Source organism: Bemisia tabaci, chromosome 5 (assembly GCF_918797505.1).
Source record: "Bemisia tabaci chromosome 5, PGI_BMITA_v3".
NCBI classification, from domain to species: Eukaryota; Metazoa; Arthropoda; class Insecta; order Hemiptera; family Aleyrodidae; genus Bemisia; species Bemisia tabaci.
In genome coordinates, this window is record NC_092797.1 from 35,245,680 (window position 1) to 35,262,278 (window position 16,599).

Sequence of the window (16,599 nt, forward strand, 5' to 3'; positions counted from 1 at the left end):
TAAAATGGACCGACGAGAAAAATTATGAACTGACCACCGGCACGCCGATCATCCTCAACCTCAAGAGTGCTCCGGACTGATTATTGACAAGGTGGACCTCAGAAGACCAAGAGGACATAAGCGATCCTGTTTCTGATGGTTGAATCGGGTGATCCTTAAAATGGACCGATGAGGAAAATTATAGACTGACTGTGGGGTGGCTTGCCGTTAGCTATTCTATTACTGGGGGAGGGGGGTCACGCCCCCTGGGGGCTGATTATTGAAATTGATAGACAAAGGAATGGATAATCAATAGAAAATGGAGCGATCCTATTGGTTGAAACGAGCAGTTTTTGCAGACAAGAGGGGAAATGATGGACTAACTATAGGGTCCCTCGTGAGTTGCTGTTCGTTAGTATATTGCTTACCGCCTTTGTCCATTGCAACCACCCGCTTTCATCGATAGGATCGCTCCGTTTTCTCTGTGTCTTCTTTGTCTATTGCTTTGTCTATCAATTTCAATGATCAACCCGTTGGCCGCTACGCGACCCAACCCCATGCCCATGAGAGCGCATTACGCTATCTGAGGCGCGGATCCCCGTTAATTGGACGTACTTCTGCCAGACGGAGCCATAGAAAGGTGGGAAAGAGGGATGTGCTCGTTAGTTGAGGGTCCTACGAATGAATGGGAATCATAAAGCGCCAGTGACGTCAGCAGCGACAAAACCGTCTCCGTTGTCGCTCTTGGTCGGCATTAACTCATGAGCCCTGTCCACGACGCTCCTTTGCCATGCCCACGGCTCACGAGTGCCGCATTCAGTTGGCACATAGGTCCGTTTGACAGGATGTAAAATCCCGCTTTTCTATTTCTCCGAAGGGAATTATGCCCACTTAAACATTGTTTTTTCTGCAGCTTTCTAGAGCACACCCCATCATTCCCACTCGTCTATAGTTCTACTTGGCAGAAGTACGTCCGACCAATCTCTTTAAAGACTCGTTTTTGTACCATCTCCTATCGATGGTCGCAAAAATAATGAAAATTGGCCCGGTAGATTTTCAGAAAAAGTTGTAACAAAAAATGAAAACCGTAAAGAGTCTAAAACTTGACCACTTGCGGAAATTCGCCTTAACTGAGAAAAAAATTGAGTTAGAAGCAGAGAAATTGTTTTCTTCCGAGCAGGGAATAAAAAGCATGGTGGCGGTTTATTCGTTTGGACTTCGATGTAAATGGGTATTAGAGGCGTCAGCATTCCTACCAAATACCATTATTCCCAATTTTTCTATGAATGGAAAATGGACCGTAACTTTCCGTTACCGTAACGTCCGTTGTTTTGACGTAACTAATTCAACGCATAATGTTTTTTTTTAAACGCTCAATTTCTAGAGTGTAACTTTGTTTCCGTATCAAACATCATTTTTTAGAAAATTAATGACAAAAATGCCTCTGGCCCCTCACACGTCATAATCGACCTATTTACAAGATGCCAAACATGCAAGTACATTCTTTTTAGTAGGAATTTCAATAATTTTCGTTGGGAAACCTTGATATTTAGTGGTCATACTAAAACATCTCAAACTGCAAGCAACAACAGAGAATTCTAGCCATATCCTCACAAGAAAGGTAAATAACAAAGATCCGAGATTAGCGACGATTGCGGGAGAAAATATGGTAGGTGACATTAATGTAAGCTTTTCAAACGATTGTGAGAAGTGACACAGTTTGGCCTTATCTCAGCGCGGCTTGTTCTTAGTAAATAGTTCAATTTCCTTCAGAAAACTTTGTTTCCTCGAGAAAGACGAGAAAAACCCCATTCGAGGCGATTAACATAAAATCCAGTGAAGCGAATGTATTCTACTACCAGTCTTGGTTCGGTCATATTACGCATATTTTCTATTGTAAGTTTTTTCATACAAGATCACACTCGATAACACGCAAAGCAGCTTACGAAGCGACACAGCGAGGGCGAGGAGGCGGGCAAGGCGCGCAACAGGAGCACTGCAGACTTCAAAACGCCTTCCGATTAGAGGATAGGCAACTTTTACTGCACTCCATCCTCGGTACGTATACCCGATGATCTGAAGGCGATTTAACCGACGCGTTGCGTTGATGCGCTAATATGCCACGACACGAGAGAATAGCGAAAAATATGAGACTTACAAAAGGACCCATTCCCAGTATTTGAACTCAAAAATTCAAAAACTGAAGGAGATCGAATCCGATGACAGAGAAGCATAGAAATAATTTTTGTTTTGATTTTTATTCGAAAAATAAAAAAAGAAGGATTCTTACCTTGCGAGGTGATGTGCAAGGCTGCGGCAGCTTTCTGAAACATAAAAATAAAAGGAGAAAATTATATTATGAGTACAAAGAAAACAATAGATTGAAATACACACAGTGGGTAAAACCAAGAGGATTCTACAGCAAAGTGTCCGCTGCGGGTCGACAAAAATAGGCAGTTTTAAGACACTGATACACTTTTGTTCAACTTGAATTGAAATTTTCAGTATTTTTTAATGATCAAACTGGAGAGTGATAATTCAGGATGCTCACTACTGTAGTTGGAATGTGTACCTTAGCGTCATGGGGAGGAGGAAGCGTATTGATAGCGGGGAAGGGGGATAAAAAAAACCTATTTCATTTTTCTAAACTTGCCTTTATCAATTTTCTTTTTTTTTGTTGGTCACGCCCATTCTGTTGGTACGCCATGTGACCGCAAAAAATACCAACAAAGCAATAATGTATATCGTGTATGTCACGAAGACGGTATGGTAAGTAGAGGGTTCTTCGATAAAAATGATCAATTTTAAAAAACTTCAAGAGTCAGAAAAAAATCTATAAGACTTTTTGAGACTTGTGAAACTGAATTAGATTTTGATGTAGTTTTTTAGCCATCGTGCGTAAAAAGTTCAGCTTAAAGCTGATGCACGATGGCTAAAAAAATCCATCATTGTCTTACAACCCGTGCGTTTACCGCAATCAGTTTGAATTAGATTTGTTTTTGATCTGTTTTGCGGATTTACACGAGACTTGTGAGTGCAAATTGATTCGATCATGGAATTTTTCTTCACGTATCAGAACGCGTCATTGTAGCGCAGATAATATGATATCGAGATGATTGAGGTGAATTCGCGGGAATTTTCCGAGCTCTTGCATTCTAGAATAGGACGTATTTATGCTAAAAGGAACTATGTGCATAGGATTTGCGCGCAACATGGTTCATTTTAGCATAAATACGTCCAATATCAGAGGATGCAAAGATAACTTTCACGCATAAGTCATGAACGCGATTCAAGTGCTTCCAAAAATAAATTGATAAAAAATTGGGAGAAGCCTCGTAACTGATGAAAATTATGGTGAAGCACGTGAACGTGACCTGCATTGAGAAACATTTCCGGCTGTTGTTACAATTCTCAGAAATTGCAACATTGGCGACTCCTTTTTTCAGAAACTATCACATTAGTTCCGTAAAATTATTCGTTGAAAAGGGATAAGTTTTTCCGGAATACTATTCATGGAAATGGTGCAAATTACAGTTAAGCACGTGAACGTGACCTGCATCGAGAGAGATTCCCGGTTTTGTTACAATTTTCACGACGGGAATATCCCTAAAAATAATCAGACGACACCTTTTTTTCAGAAACCATCAAATTAGTTCCGTAAAATGAAAGTTCGTTGAAAAAGGGATAAGTTCTTCCGGAATATTACCTATTCATAGAAATAGTGCAAATTACGGTTAAGCACTTAAACGTGACCTGCACTGAGACAGATTTCCGGTTTTCGTTACAATTTTCACGACGGGAATATACCTAAAAAAACCCCGAACAACTCCTCATTTCAGAAACCATCACGTCACTTCCGTACAATTTTTCGTTGAAATAGGGATAAGTTCTTTCGGAATGTTATCGAAAGGAATGATGAGCATTACGCTCAAGCACGTAAACGTGACCTGCACTGAGAGGGTTTCCTGATTTCGTTACAATATTTATGGCGGGAATATCCCTAAAAAAAACCACTCGAACACCTCCTCATTTCAGAAACCACCACACCACTTCCGTAAAATTTTTCGTTGAAATAGGGATAAGTTCTTCCAGAATGTTATCAAAGGGAAGAAGAAAATTCTTCCCGGAGTGCTGGATTCTAATTTTTTATAGCCCCGATTTCATAAGCAGGAACGCCTCCCCTGATGTGACCTTCACCGAGGCTGGTATTCAGTTGAGAATACCGACGCGAATAAATAAACAGAGAGGCAAAAATTTGGCTGGAGCCCAAAAGCAGAGCAAACGCCCTAAAGAAGAGAGAAATATCAATATAAAATGCGGTATGAGCATGGGGTCACGAATCCGGAGTGCTTGACGAGCCGCCGGCTCCTCCGTGGCTACGAAAAAAAGCTCGATCCCTAAAACTATTAATATCTTAATTCCAGAGGTAATAGAGAGCTGAGAAAAGGTACTATAGAGGACGTAAAAAGATAGTGATAAAAATACATTTGAGTATTCAACGAATGCATTTTCGGGACGAGGAATGGGCCGCAGCATTGAAGAAGTTGATACATGATATTTAAATAAATTTATCTTTTTACTAATGAAGTTTTTCTAGTGTCATGATAGACCGTGTTTCTTTGTGTATGTAAAGTCGCTTTACAACGCACTCTGGCGTTCTACGACACCCAAACGCCACATATGCCTATCTTCCCAGAGGTTATCGGGCAACTGACACCGCAACATCTCTTCGTCAACGCCCTGCCGCCAACCCTTTACGGGACGTCCCCGTCGCCTCTTCCCAGGTGGTACCCAATCCAAAACTTGTCTGGGCAACCTCTCCTCCGACATTCTTTGCACATGTTCATACCAGCACAACTGCCTGGACATGACGTCGTGCACGATATCTTTCTCAACCTTCATCACCTGGCGAATTCTCTCATTACGGACACGGTCCCGTCTCGAAATGCCGGCAGATCGCCGCCAAAAATCCATTTCAGTTGCCCTCAACATTTCTTGCGTTCTTTTCGTCAAAGGCCACACTTCACTACCACAGAGCACGATACTTTTAACGATGGCGTCATATATCCGGTGCTTGTTTGCCTTTGAGATGCTCTGATCCCAGAGCACCCCGTTCAGCATCGCGATGGGTCTCCTGCCCTGGATGATCCTGTCCTTAATTGCTCTATCCATCCTTCCATCCTGATCAAGCCAGACACCGAGATACTTGTACTCATCACACTCTTCGATGCGCCGTCCATCTTCAAGCTCTATGCTTTGCCGTTGATGCGCTTTCTTTGTGAATTTCTTAATATTTTTTTGCCGATTGAAAATGCGGATGTAATCTTCGCGAAACGTCCCGGGTTTATTTATGTATTTTTTGAGGCCTTATTTTATGTTATGTCTGTACTTTCTTTTCGGGCCGATTAATTTTTTTTTGTTTTTTTTTTGTTTGTTTGGGGGGGGGGGGGGGCATGATAGATGTAGTACAGTGGCAAGGCGTGAATGATAGATTATCGATATTCCCCCATTTGAAGCTATAGTGAAGAGTCGATTATTAAGATGTTCGTTGCGAACACCCTGATTATCGATAATTTCTCATAGGTTTAAATCGATAGGTCATCGATATGTCGCAAAGCACGCCACGCCACTGATATAGTAAGCTCCTACCTTCGTACAGTAGACATGCTGTTCTTGCGAGTCTCACAAACTGCAATTCTCTATAGTTGATTTTAGCTTTTTGCGACACAGAATTTTTTCTGCAAAGGGGGAAAGTGAAGGGTACAGGAACTGACACTAAATCGAACAGTGACTTAGTGACCTCCCAAGCGAAGCACAGTGCGGAGCTGAGAGCACCAAGTCAAAGGTGGAAACAGGGGTGACGCTAAGATATCGCAGGTCATCTATTCCAGAGTGTCTTGCACAGATGCCGACCCCCTTCCGAGAACTTTCCTAAAATCGAACTGCAGTATTTTTCATCGGTCGGCATTGAAAGCCATCACGGATACGGACGATTGAAAAAGATCGTCCACTTGGAGGAGTTGAGTCAATTCACGCACTTTTTCCCCTGAAATACTAATTTAAAATGAAAGAGTGCGTTGTAAAGGAGATGCTGATTTTTCATCGCGATAAATTTTCCCATTTTGCAAGTAGGAACTGAAAATGCAAAATATTTACCATATTTCGCAATAAAGAGACACTTCTATTGCGATATTGCTAAGATTGCAAAATTTCTATGTTTAATGTGTATAAAAGAGGAATTAAAAGCTGTCTCTTATTTTGGATCCTTGCAGTAAAGCCCGCCGTTGGCGCTGCGCAGTGGGTGAAACGGTGAGTGCCTGCTCCTGGACTGTCAAAACGCCTTCACTTTTGTGTGTATGCAACACGGACATCCATGGAGCTCGAATAGTTGCATCCAGGAGTTAAAATAAAGTGTGAATAGTGTGCGTCACATTTTACATTAACTTAGGATATTGGGCATGCTTTTTTTACACCGTGACTCAATTCAAGCGTTTTTGTGCCGATGCGGTAAAATAAAACTAATTTTTATCGCAACATTGTCAATTTTCCGAATAATGCTTTGACTGTTTAAATGTATAACAATGTTGCCGTCCTAAAACGTAAGCTGCAGACCCTATCTTCTCTGATCTAAGACCGACGAATGCGGTACAGTCGTTTCATGGTCACTTTAGGCAAAATTCGAGTGCGATTCTCAACATACTTGTATTTTCCCCCCTTAAGAGTTAGAAATAAGTCCGGTCAAAAATGTAAATCAATCTACGGTTAATTTAGAGTCCGACTTGGCAGGGCCCAAAGCTTGTAAAAAAATATGTTTTACGTTTCTAGTTGCTTCAGAATCATCGGATTGGAGAGTCAAAGAACTGAGTTCATTAAAAAAAAAAAAAAAAAAAAAAAAAAAAAAAAAACGAATCAAAGAGGAAGTATTTAAAGGAAGGCGGCCGGAAGTTATCGCATAAAATCCCAGTTCCACCTCTCAGTCGAGTTCACCTCCTTTGACAACCCTCTTAAAGCCGAACTGTTAGAAATAAGTCAAACCGAATAGGTTAAATAAATATTGACTGGAGACCGGACTTTAGTGGGGACGCTCACCGGACAATTAGTCTTGCTCAAAAACTTTGCACGGAAGTAATTTTCTGTGCCCGGAAAGTTTCATGGCCTGGAATCGCGAGAAAAAGTATGGAATTGAATGGTAAAGTTATGAACTTGGGAAGTTCCACGGCAAGTGAGTTGCATTTTTCTCCGAGCATTTTAGTTCGGTTCCGACGTTTTACGACAACCGACAAACCGACGCTGAGGCTTACGAGTACTTGGTTCTCATTCATCTGAATGATCATATTGCATTTCTTAGAAATACGCTGATATTTACTTAAGAGTGACCGCACTTTCTCCTTTTGACGATTAACTTGCGTTTTTTCTTGGCTTAGCGATATTTCTTACTGATATTGTTCCATATTAAAGCAAGTATAGGGAGATTTTGACTACTTTTAAGTGTCTTGGAAAGACGAGTTTCCTTACGTTTTAAAATTTCCGTTTTTTGGACTTGTGTGGACTGGAAACGTATTAAAAAAATCCTGCGGTTCCATCAAGATTTTGGGCATGATTATGCATTTCTACAAAAAGTTTCGAAGGTAAGTCATTCAGGTGCGATAGAAAATTCAAAAGTTGCGGGTTTGTTCTGGTGATATGGGAAGATATTTAAATTATAATCGTTCATTTATCAAACTTAAAGGAAAATTAAGATGTTTCCCGATTAAATGAAATCTCTTGGCTTTTTACGATTCAATATTTCCTGATTTTTCGACCGATTCCTCGATTTAATGAGGGCTTCATACAGTCTCCCTCATCAACGAGTTCAAATCCGTAATGTTTCGAGTAAAGTTTCTATTACTGATCAAGAAAAAAATCGTCTCCCAAAATCCATTCTAATCTGATGGCACCGGTTGACGCACTACTCTCAAAATACTCTCACTTTTTCAAAGAATTCCTTAGCTTTCCGGTTTTCCAGGTGGCCGCAGACCTTGGTTAGGTTAGGAAATCCCATCCTGCAGGCTGATTATTGAAATTGATATACAAAAGCTATGGACAAAGAGGATAAAAAGGATATGGAGGGATCCTAATGGTGGAAGCAGGTGGTTGCAATGGACAGAGGACGTAGGTAATGGACTAACTAACGGCAACCTACGAGAGACCCGATAGTTAGTCCATCATTTACCCCCTTAGTCTATAAGGACCACCCATTTCAACCGATAGGATCGCTCTATACTCCTTATGTCTTCTTTGTCTATAGCTTTGTCTATAATAAATTTCAATAATCGGCCCGCAGGTGTGCCGCATACATTTAGGTTTCGGTTTCCACTCTGGTGCTCGGTTGGAGTTTAGCTCGTTTTCGGGGACTAACATGATGTGCATTAATTACGTGTGCAAGCACTTAGGAGAATGTTTCTGAGGCACCGAGTCGCTGCGCTGTGTGCCGTCCTTGGAAGACACTTGATTCAAGTAGTGTCACTGCATTCCGCCCTTTGACACAACCCGCACGGTTTAATCTTTGACAATTCTCACCGCTTCATCAAACACCCATTCAAACCGCGGAAGCTAGCTCATCAGCAGGAGAATTCCTACTTCCACTGTACGGAAATGACAGAAAAGAAAATACACAGAGTCTAAATTGTAGAACCGGCCAAATTAAACTCATGCTTCAAAATCACTGAAAACACGGTGCTTGGCTCATGCATGACGATTCTCAAATTGCCGCCGGGAGTTTTCACCTCTTGATTCGAGCTGAATTTCTCTAGGAACGAGAAAGAAATCCTGGGGATAAGCAAAACAGTGGCTTATTGAGCATCATACTTTTTTATTCAAGGAAAAATATTTCTTGGCGGCAGATTTAAGATTTCATTTTTTTTTGTTTTTTTTTTTTTTGAATAAAGAAATGTTGGCTATTTTGGAAATAGGTATCCAAATTAATCGTCTGATTAAATCATATTACGATGACACACATATGGAGGTAATAATAATCTAGTTTTTTAGTAGATCGATTTTTGTTGGGCTGGATGGAAAAATCGGATTTGGAATTTCGCCGGAAAACTAACCCTATAATAAATGTACTCCGGATCAAATTGCCTTGTTTCATTTTTGCACCGGGAGAGCCGTTAAATTGCATTATAATCGGGTGATTTGGCACCCTCAACTCAGCAGATCAAGGCTGTTCCTCATTAATATGATTTTTGAAACTGTTAACTTTAAATTGCCATAACTGTAGTTTGGTTTTACAATTTTCGTCGCAAAATATGTGTAAAATTATCTCTTGTGCTCTAATATCGAAAACTGCATTACATTTTAGTGTACTGAATCTTTTTTTTCCCGTGGATGATCACGAATGTGTCAGTGGATAACGTTGAGGGGGATGCCGAGAATCCTCTTTCAAAAAGGTGGGTAGCGAAATCGTGTGCCTTTGCTATCTTTCGTGAAGAGACTCTCACGTTAAACGTATTTTAAAAGCGAAAAGTAACCGGGCAACGTTGGTAGATGTGTACAAAACAAATACGCGTACTGTGATCTGCATGGGCGTATTTTTGAGTTATGTCACCCAGTGGTGGCTGGAGGTCATATGCGAGCATGCTTGCTTTGTCGCGACTATCTCGGAGATTCATCAAGGCGAGGAACTATTTTCAAAACTTTTTCCCTCACACAAGAATCCAGTTTCTTTGAACCCGGACCCTTACACCCGAAAACGGTGAGCAGAAAATGCTCAATGAGTATGAGCGTGGCTCATACTTCCGGACGAACCCGTATTAGGAAAACAAAATCGAGTACTGAAACAACATTGAGATGTGTGTGACTGCGTTGTCAAAAATGATATTTGAAGTACATGTAGGATCAGAATTCCACTTTGCAACGAAATTGGGGTAATACCATCGCACTACACAAATACTTTTTAATCCATATTCAAATTTAAACTGAAGGAATTGAAATGAACAGTCGAGGGCTCAGGGGGAAATAGGAAACACCTTACATCAACTGTATCTTCCGGAAAAAAAAAACATTGTGAGTTACACCATTACAGTGTTAGGATTAAAGAAGCTTAAATTCAAGTGGGTTTCATAAAATGGTGGAAAAAAATTGAATTATGAGAGAATAATTCTTCTTTTCCTTCTAAGAGGTGTACGTGTGACTTTTCAGATTTTTAGGTCAAATCGTATTTGTGATAGCTAGAAAAAGTATAAATTACTGGAAAATCATTATTAGTTTAAAGTTGTAAAGCTGGTTTTAAGTTAAAGCGCCTTGATGCAACTATTCGTGTTCTACGGATGTGCGTGTTGCATATTCAAAAATTGAAGGCACTTTCGCTTTTCTCACTTCCTCAAAGATGCCCGGTACTCGTCAGTCGTAGCACTCTAAAAACAGAGTGCTGATATGGGGAGAGTACTCTTGAGTTAGTGACAAGATGCTATAGAATCTGAGGCCAATAATTGAATCGGTCATTCTAAAAAAAGACTTGAAAGCCAGAAATGAAAATACGAGAAAAACATTGGTGACTGTAGTGATCAATCTGTTTTAAATCGTACGTTACTTAATAATGTGATTTAATAATTTACCGCTTTAATATTTCAGGACTTTAAAATTTAGAGCGGGTCGATTAAAACGGCGTTACTGTTTTTCTCGGATTACAATAAATGGCGCTGAAGTTTTTTTTTTACAATAATTGATTCAAAACGATCATTTTCTCGATCTACTACTACACTAATATTTGTAATTGGGTTAAGGCGCCCTGATACAACTATTCGTGTTCTACGGATGTGCGTGTTGCATGTTCAAAATTGAAGGCACTTTCGCTTTTCTTACCTCTTCAGAAATGCACGAGAGTTGCCATTATAGTTATAGCGCCCTTAAAAAGAGCGCCTATGTGGAGAAACTAGGTATTGCATCTCAATCCTTTCACTACTTTACTGGAAACGGGGAATTTAATTCAAATTTCGTGGGAATATGAAATGATTAGTTACGTGTAAAAATCACACATACAATTTTCTTTTTGAGGTCATCGTAAGAATCGGGTATTTCCGTACCGCTAAACAGGAGAATTCGGGCGTTTCCTGAACTTCCATATCAATCTCGTAAAAACCGTGCTTCAATCAACGTATCGTTGGGGAAACTACCAGACCGCGTATCTCGGTTTGCAACGTTGCAGACTTTCTGTCATACTTGATTTTGTAAATGAAGAATTCTTCAACGTCAATTCTTAAAGAACTTCCAAGATTCTTCTTCTCTGTGCAGAGCAAATTCCGAAAAAAACTTCTAGGGGTGATGTCGATTTGTTCTCCATTAAAAAAACATTCAACAGGAGTGGAGACGTTTAAACATCGCAAACGAGATACATGGTTAGGAGATTCCACCGTCGGTATCCGTTTTTCCGTACGGTTGACACCCTGCACTGGTAAAATAAACACATTGGATCTAGAGTCCAGACTCTTGAAGACATTGACAAGAAAAAGGACTCTTGATTCAATCAGATGTTAGCTTAAATCAAAAGGAAATCCGCTCAAATTAAGAGACTTTGTTCTTGATTTAAGCTTAAATCTGATTGAATCAAGAGTCTTTTTTCTTGTCAATGTTTTCAAGAGTCTGGACTCAAGATCCAATGTGTATTTTTTTCCAGTGTGCTAGAAATAGAAAACTCCCGGATATTGCGAAAATCGATTCCAAAATATTTTCCACGATTTTTGTGGGTGGGCGGGGGTCGGGGGCGCCGGACTGGGTCCTCCTCGTCAGCTTTTCCATAGCCTCAAACAGAAGGAAGAACCGGGACTCGCCGTTTTTGGTCTGCGGCTGCGCCACGCGCGACGGCACGAACATTCGCGCGATTTTAAGTTTGTTTTTCATTAGTTCGATCGGTGTGCGTCCTTCGCGCGGGCGTCTTAATTTAGATTTAAGACGAGGCGAACTCTTCATTTTATCGTCGCCGCTTGCGCTTGTCCGATCCACACGCACGCCCTCGCATTGTGTACGTCCTCCCGCGCAGAATCCGATGACCCGCGCCCGTCGAGGGATTTCAAATTAATTATCCGGATCCGACGAAAAAATAATCACTCGACGGGAGAGGCACGAAGAAAAGTGACAAGCGTACGCTTGTTATTGAACCGTTTCGTTCGAAGATGACTCAACTCGGAGGAGAAACACATGCGAAAAATACTGATTGGAATCATTATTTTCAATTTTCTGAAAGAATACCGGAAAAAAAACACATTTGGTCTACAGTACAGAATCTTAAAAACATCGACAAGAAAAAATACTCTTGATTCAATCAGATTAAAGCTTAAATCAAGAACCAAGCCTCTTAATTTGAGCGGATTTCCTTTTGATTTAAGCTTAAATCTGATTGAATTAAGAGTCCTTTTTCTTGTCGATGTTTTCAAGTATCTGGACTCTAGATCCAATGTGTTCTGTTTTTCCAGTGTATTTATCGGGCAGTTGTTAAATTTTCAGAGAGTAACAGGCAGCGCAAGGGTAAAACAGAGCATTTATGGTTATTAGATTCCTGATCATATTATTGTCTCACGGGAATCGAGTAATAGTATTAGATTTCTGTCAGTGTGAATCATGCCTCCGGTTGAGTTTACCAGCCACGCGATGAAGGCTGTTACAAATCCAGTACTGATTACTAGATTTTTGGGGGATCATAATTTATAATCAGAAATCTATTAGCCACTGATATTCTTCTTTTATTATGTAATACCAGGTTCACTGTGGCACATTCGGTTTCCTAATCTTCCTCGACTTTTCCTGTTCCCTGTTCCTTTTCTTGTTTCTGCTCTTAAATCCTGATGCTTTTATCCTTAATTTTTTTTTGGTTTTTGCACGGGAAAAGAAACGGTAAAAATCAGCGTTAAAACAATTTAAGCAGCGAACGCTTCAAATCTACGCCGATCAGTATAGTATCACATAAAAATTTTGTATTTTCCAGTGTCCTTTAATTCTTTTTTCCATGTTTTTTCTCGTCAAATTGAAGTTCCCGTGCATCCGCATTTTCCACCTCCCTGTATGCTGAAAATCCTGAAAAAAGCAGTTTTCAAGAGGTTCTCTTTTTCCATCTCTTTGTAAATAAAAGAGATGAACTATCAATGATCAATATATACAAATAGAATCAACATAAAAAATTAGTATAACATACGTGCTGCACAGTTCGAATTCCAGAGGCCTCTAGGGAATCAGGATCCAAAGATCGGCTCCGAGGTTTGGATAAGATCGAATCTTCCTCGCTTTTTTTAATAATCCAACGGAAGTAAGAGGACATGACTTCAGCGTCTTGATCGCGTTGAGGCAAAAGCTATCGAGCACTTTCACTCACGAACAAATTTTGCTTCAATAATACACCAACGATGAAATAAACACCGTAATAATTGCGTATGTCTATTAAAAATGGAATTCCGACCTTATGAACAGTATATTAAATTTAGTTTGAACATAATTGCGAACAGAGAACACTAAAGTTTGGTCCGAAACAACCGGTTTTTGACGTGAGAATTTGCACGAGTCGAGTCTTCATAGCACTGGAATCCGCACATGACTTGATTTTACTTCTCTAAAATTTTGTCAATTTTCATGTTTAAACGCTGTTAAATTCCAGGGTTAACGGCTACGCTGCCGGTAAAGAAAAATAGTTAAAGAAACTACGCCAGGGAGCAAAATAAAAAAATATTTCAAGTATCGAAGACCAGGAGAACCGCAGAGATAAATATTATGAGTATCGCTGACAAATATATCAGGAAAAGGAGATGCAACTTTAAACATATTCTGATCCATTTATTATATAATGCTAATGCGACGTAAATCGGACGGGAGGTATAGGACGAATGTACTGGAATCCTTTAAATGCAGATTCATGCATAAAAGAGGATACATTTAGGTTATCAGATACACACAATTCAAGATTAAAATATTTTTGAAACCACAAGACGGATCGGAGTTTAGTAAGCGGCTTAGATGTTAACATTCAACCTACTCTGCCGCTTTATCTAAACATACCAAGTTCGAGCTCTGAACAGTTTTTTGAGATCTTCAAAATAATGTGAACAGATTCGATTGGACAGTTCCTTTTTTAAAAACTTTATAAGAATAAATTTCGTAACTACTACACGTACGATACGACTTTTATTTTACAGGGTTGCCATAATTTCATCATATTTAAATTCCCTGACTATTCTTGCTATTCCCTGACTCTGAAATTTTCGCATTCTCTGACATCCCCCTTCGAATAATACTTCCACTTTGATTTTTCCCTTAAAATTGCACTGATTTCTGCTAAAAGCTTAACTCCTTAAATTATCTGACTTTTTGACTGAGTTCCCTTACTTTCTTTGACTTTTCCCGGTCGCTGAAAATTCCCTCACTTTATCGATTTTCCAGACCGCCGAGAACCCTAAATTTATTGACACAATCGGATTTTTTGCCCCCATTCAAAATTTGTTTCCAGTATTATACAAGAAATTTAAAATCGGAGGGAACGGAAGAGAATCTACTGGCTGGGGAATGGGGGTAGGGTGAGGTGTAAAGGCAAAGGGGATAAAAAAATCTGTACAAGTACAAGTCTATTGTTGTCGCTGTGGGCCATACAGCGTCTTGACAAAGAGATATCAGCGCGAATAAAACCCGCCCTGTATTGAAAATTTGAATGATGTTATCGACGCGACAGCAGAACCGGTTGCTACTGTATACACTGGAGGCTTCGGAGTCTGACGAAGTGATTAGTAAAATTGAATTCCTATTCTCATCCTCAGCCCAACGATAGACGATAAAAGGTGAGGAGGAAGAGAGCGAAATTGAATAGATGACTCACTGTAGCGCAAAAAGTGAACGCGACGCGGGGTTCAAATCAGCCATCAGCTGATCGGAATCAGGACCCCGGTTAAGCCACGCTTCCACAGGCGGCTCGCGACGCGACGTGGAATTGGCCGCGCGGCAAATCCGCGCCCCCCGGTGCGATGATTTAAAATATACCTACGGGTTGGTTGTTAAGTTTGATAGACAAAGTGATCGATAAAGAAGAAATGGAGGGTACGGAGCGATCCTATTGGTTGAAATGGGTGGTTCCTGTAGATTAGGGGAGAAAATGATGGACTACATTGCAACCACCCACCAGTATTCGAAACTCACCTTCGAGTTTCAGGAGCCTCCTAGCCAATCAAGCTCGATTTTTAGGAGCCATTGAGGATTTTTTAGGGGCCAAGTTGAGTTTTTGCCTATATATCACGGCGCATTTCAGGAAAAGTTGTAATATGGTGCCGTGCGTTGAAATTTCGAAAAATCACCAATTCGATTTTTTTAGGGGGGGAGGAGGGGGCTATTTTTAGGGGTCACGTTGTCGCAAAGCCTTCATTTTACAGGCGTCATGACGGATTTCTTGGGCGCATTCAGAGCATTGGCGCCTGCAGTGAGTTTCGAACACTGCCACCCACTTCCAACAATGGGATCCCTCCTTATCCTTTTCGTCTTCTTTGTCAATAGCTTTGTCTATCAATGTCAAAAATCAGTTGCTCAGCAAATGGCTGTTGCCACTGTTAAAGCAATTCGCATTGCAAACGCGTGTGGCAACGGACGGGTTTAAAATCATTGGATCCGGTCGCGCGAATGAGCCGGTGACTTCTCGTCGCGCACAGCCTGTGGAAGCGGGGCTTCACATTGCTCTGTTGAGCAGCACGAGATAAAGTCTTTTCAGCTGACCTTGAACGAGGAAGCTCTAGGTCGGAAGCTCGACGAAAGAATCTATCAAAAGGTCGCATAATTTAAGAAATTTTTTTGCGATGGGTAGGAGGCTAACGATGAAATTAGAATACCGGCGACGGACACCGGTCTCACCATCCTGAAGCCCAATTCACACGACCAATTTTTTATATCCAATTATTCTCGCGAATGTAAGTCACCTTTAATTCGGGTGTGATATGTTCGCAAAAAAGATTGTTGCATGGCGAAAAATTCTAACACCGCATTCAAGTTCTCTTTTAACTTGTTACCCAATTATCGACGCCCTTTAAACGAAACATCGTTGGAATTCAACTTTCTCGCATTGCATAAAATCTCATTGAATTTCTTTCGATCGTACAGAGAAATTGGTCAGTGAAAGATTATGTAAGAGAAAGAGAGGATATCAAACAATTATTCTAGGAAGCGGGGTTTTCAAGGTTTAAAGCCTGCAATTAAAAACGAAAGAAGATCCCTTTTTGACCATAAAATCTTCATAGAACCAATTGGATTGCATTTTGCAAAAAGGAGCCACTAGCATTCCAATGTTGCTAAGATTGTGCAACTTTGTTTACCTTGCAAATATATAAACTGATAATCGAAATCTTACTCCCCATTTACTATGAATTAAGACGAAAATTAAATTTTTTATTGTAAATGTTTGCATTATTTCAGTATTTATTTGAAGAGAATGTATAAGCTGCACAATCCTTGCAACACTGGAATGCTAGTGGTTCCTTTTTGCAAAATGCAATCCAATTATGAAAAGATATCTTAGTGATCATTCTCTCTAGATAAAGTTATAGTGCTTTCTGTTAGATTCAATTTAGAAGATCAATGGTAAAACAGAAAATTAAAATCCTAGAGGACCTTCCAAAACTATAATTA

General features: G+C 40.2%; 1 protein-coding gene across 1 annotated transcript in view; it reads right to left on the reverse strand.

Moving 5' to 3' along the window:
* Nucleotides 1-16,599, reverse strand: part of SNF4Agamma (SNF4/AMP-activated protein kinase gamma subunit) — a 192,270-nt gene that overhangs the window by 107,303 nt on the left and 68,368 nt on the right. Inside the window, exon 6 of the mRNA XM_019056809.2 lies at nt 2,270-2,303. Coding sequence (XP_018912354.2) covers nt 2,270-2,303 — 34 coding nt within the window. The remainder of the gene's footprint in view (nt 1-2,269; nt 2,304-16,599) is intronic.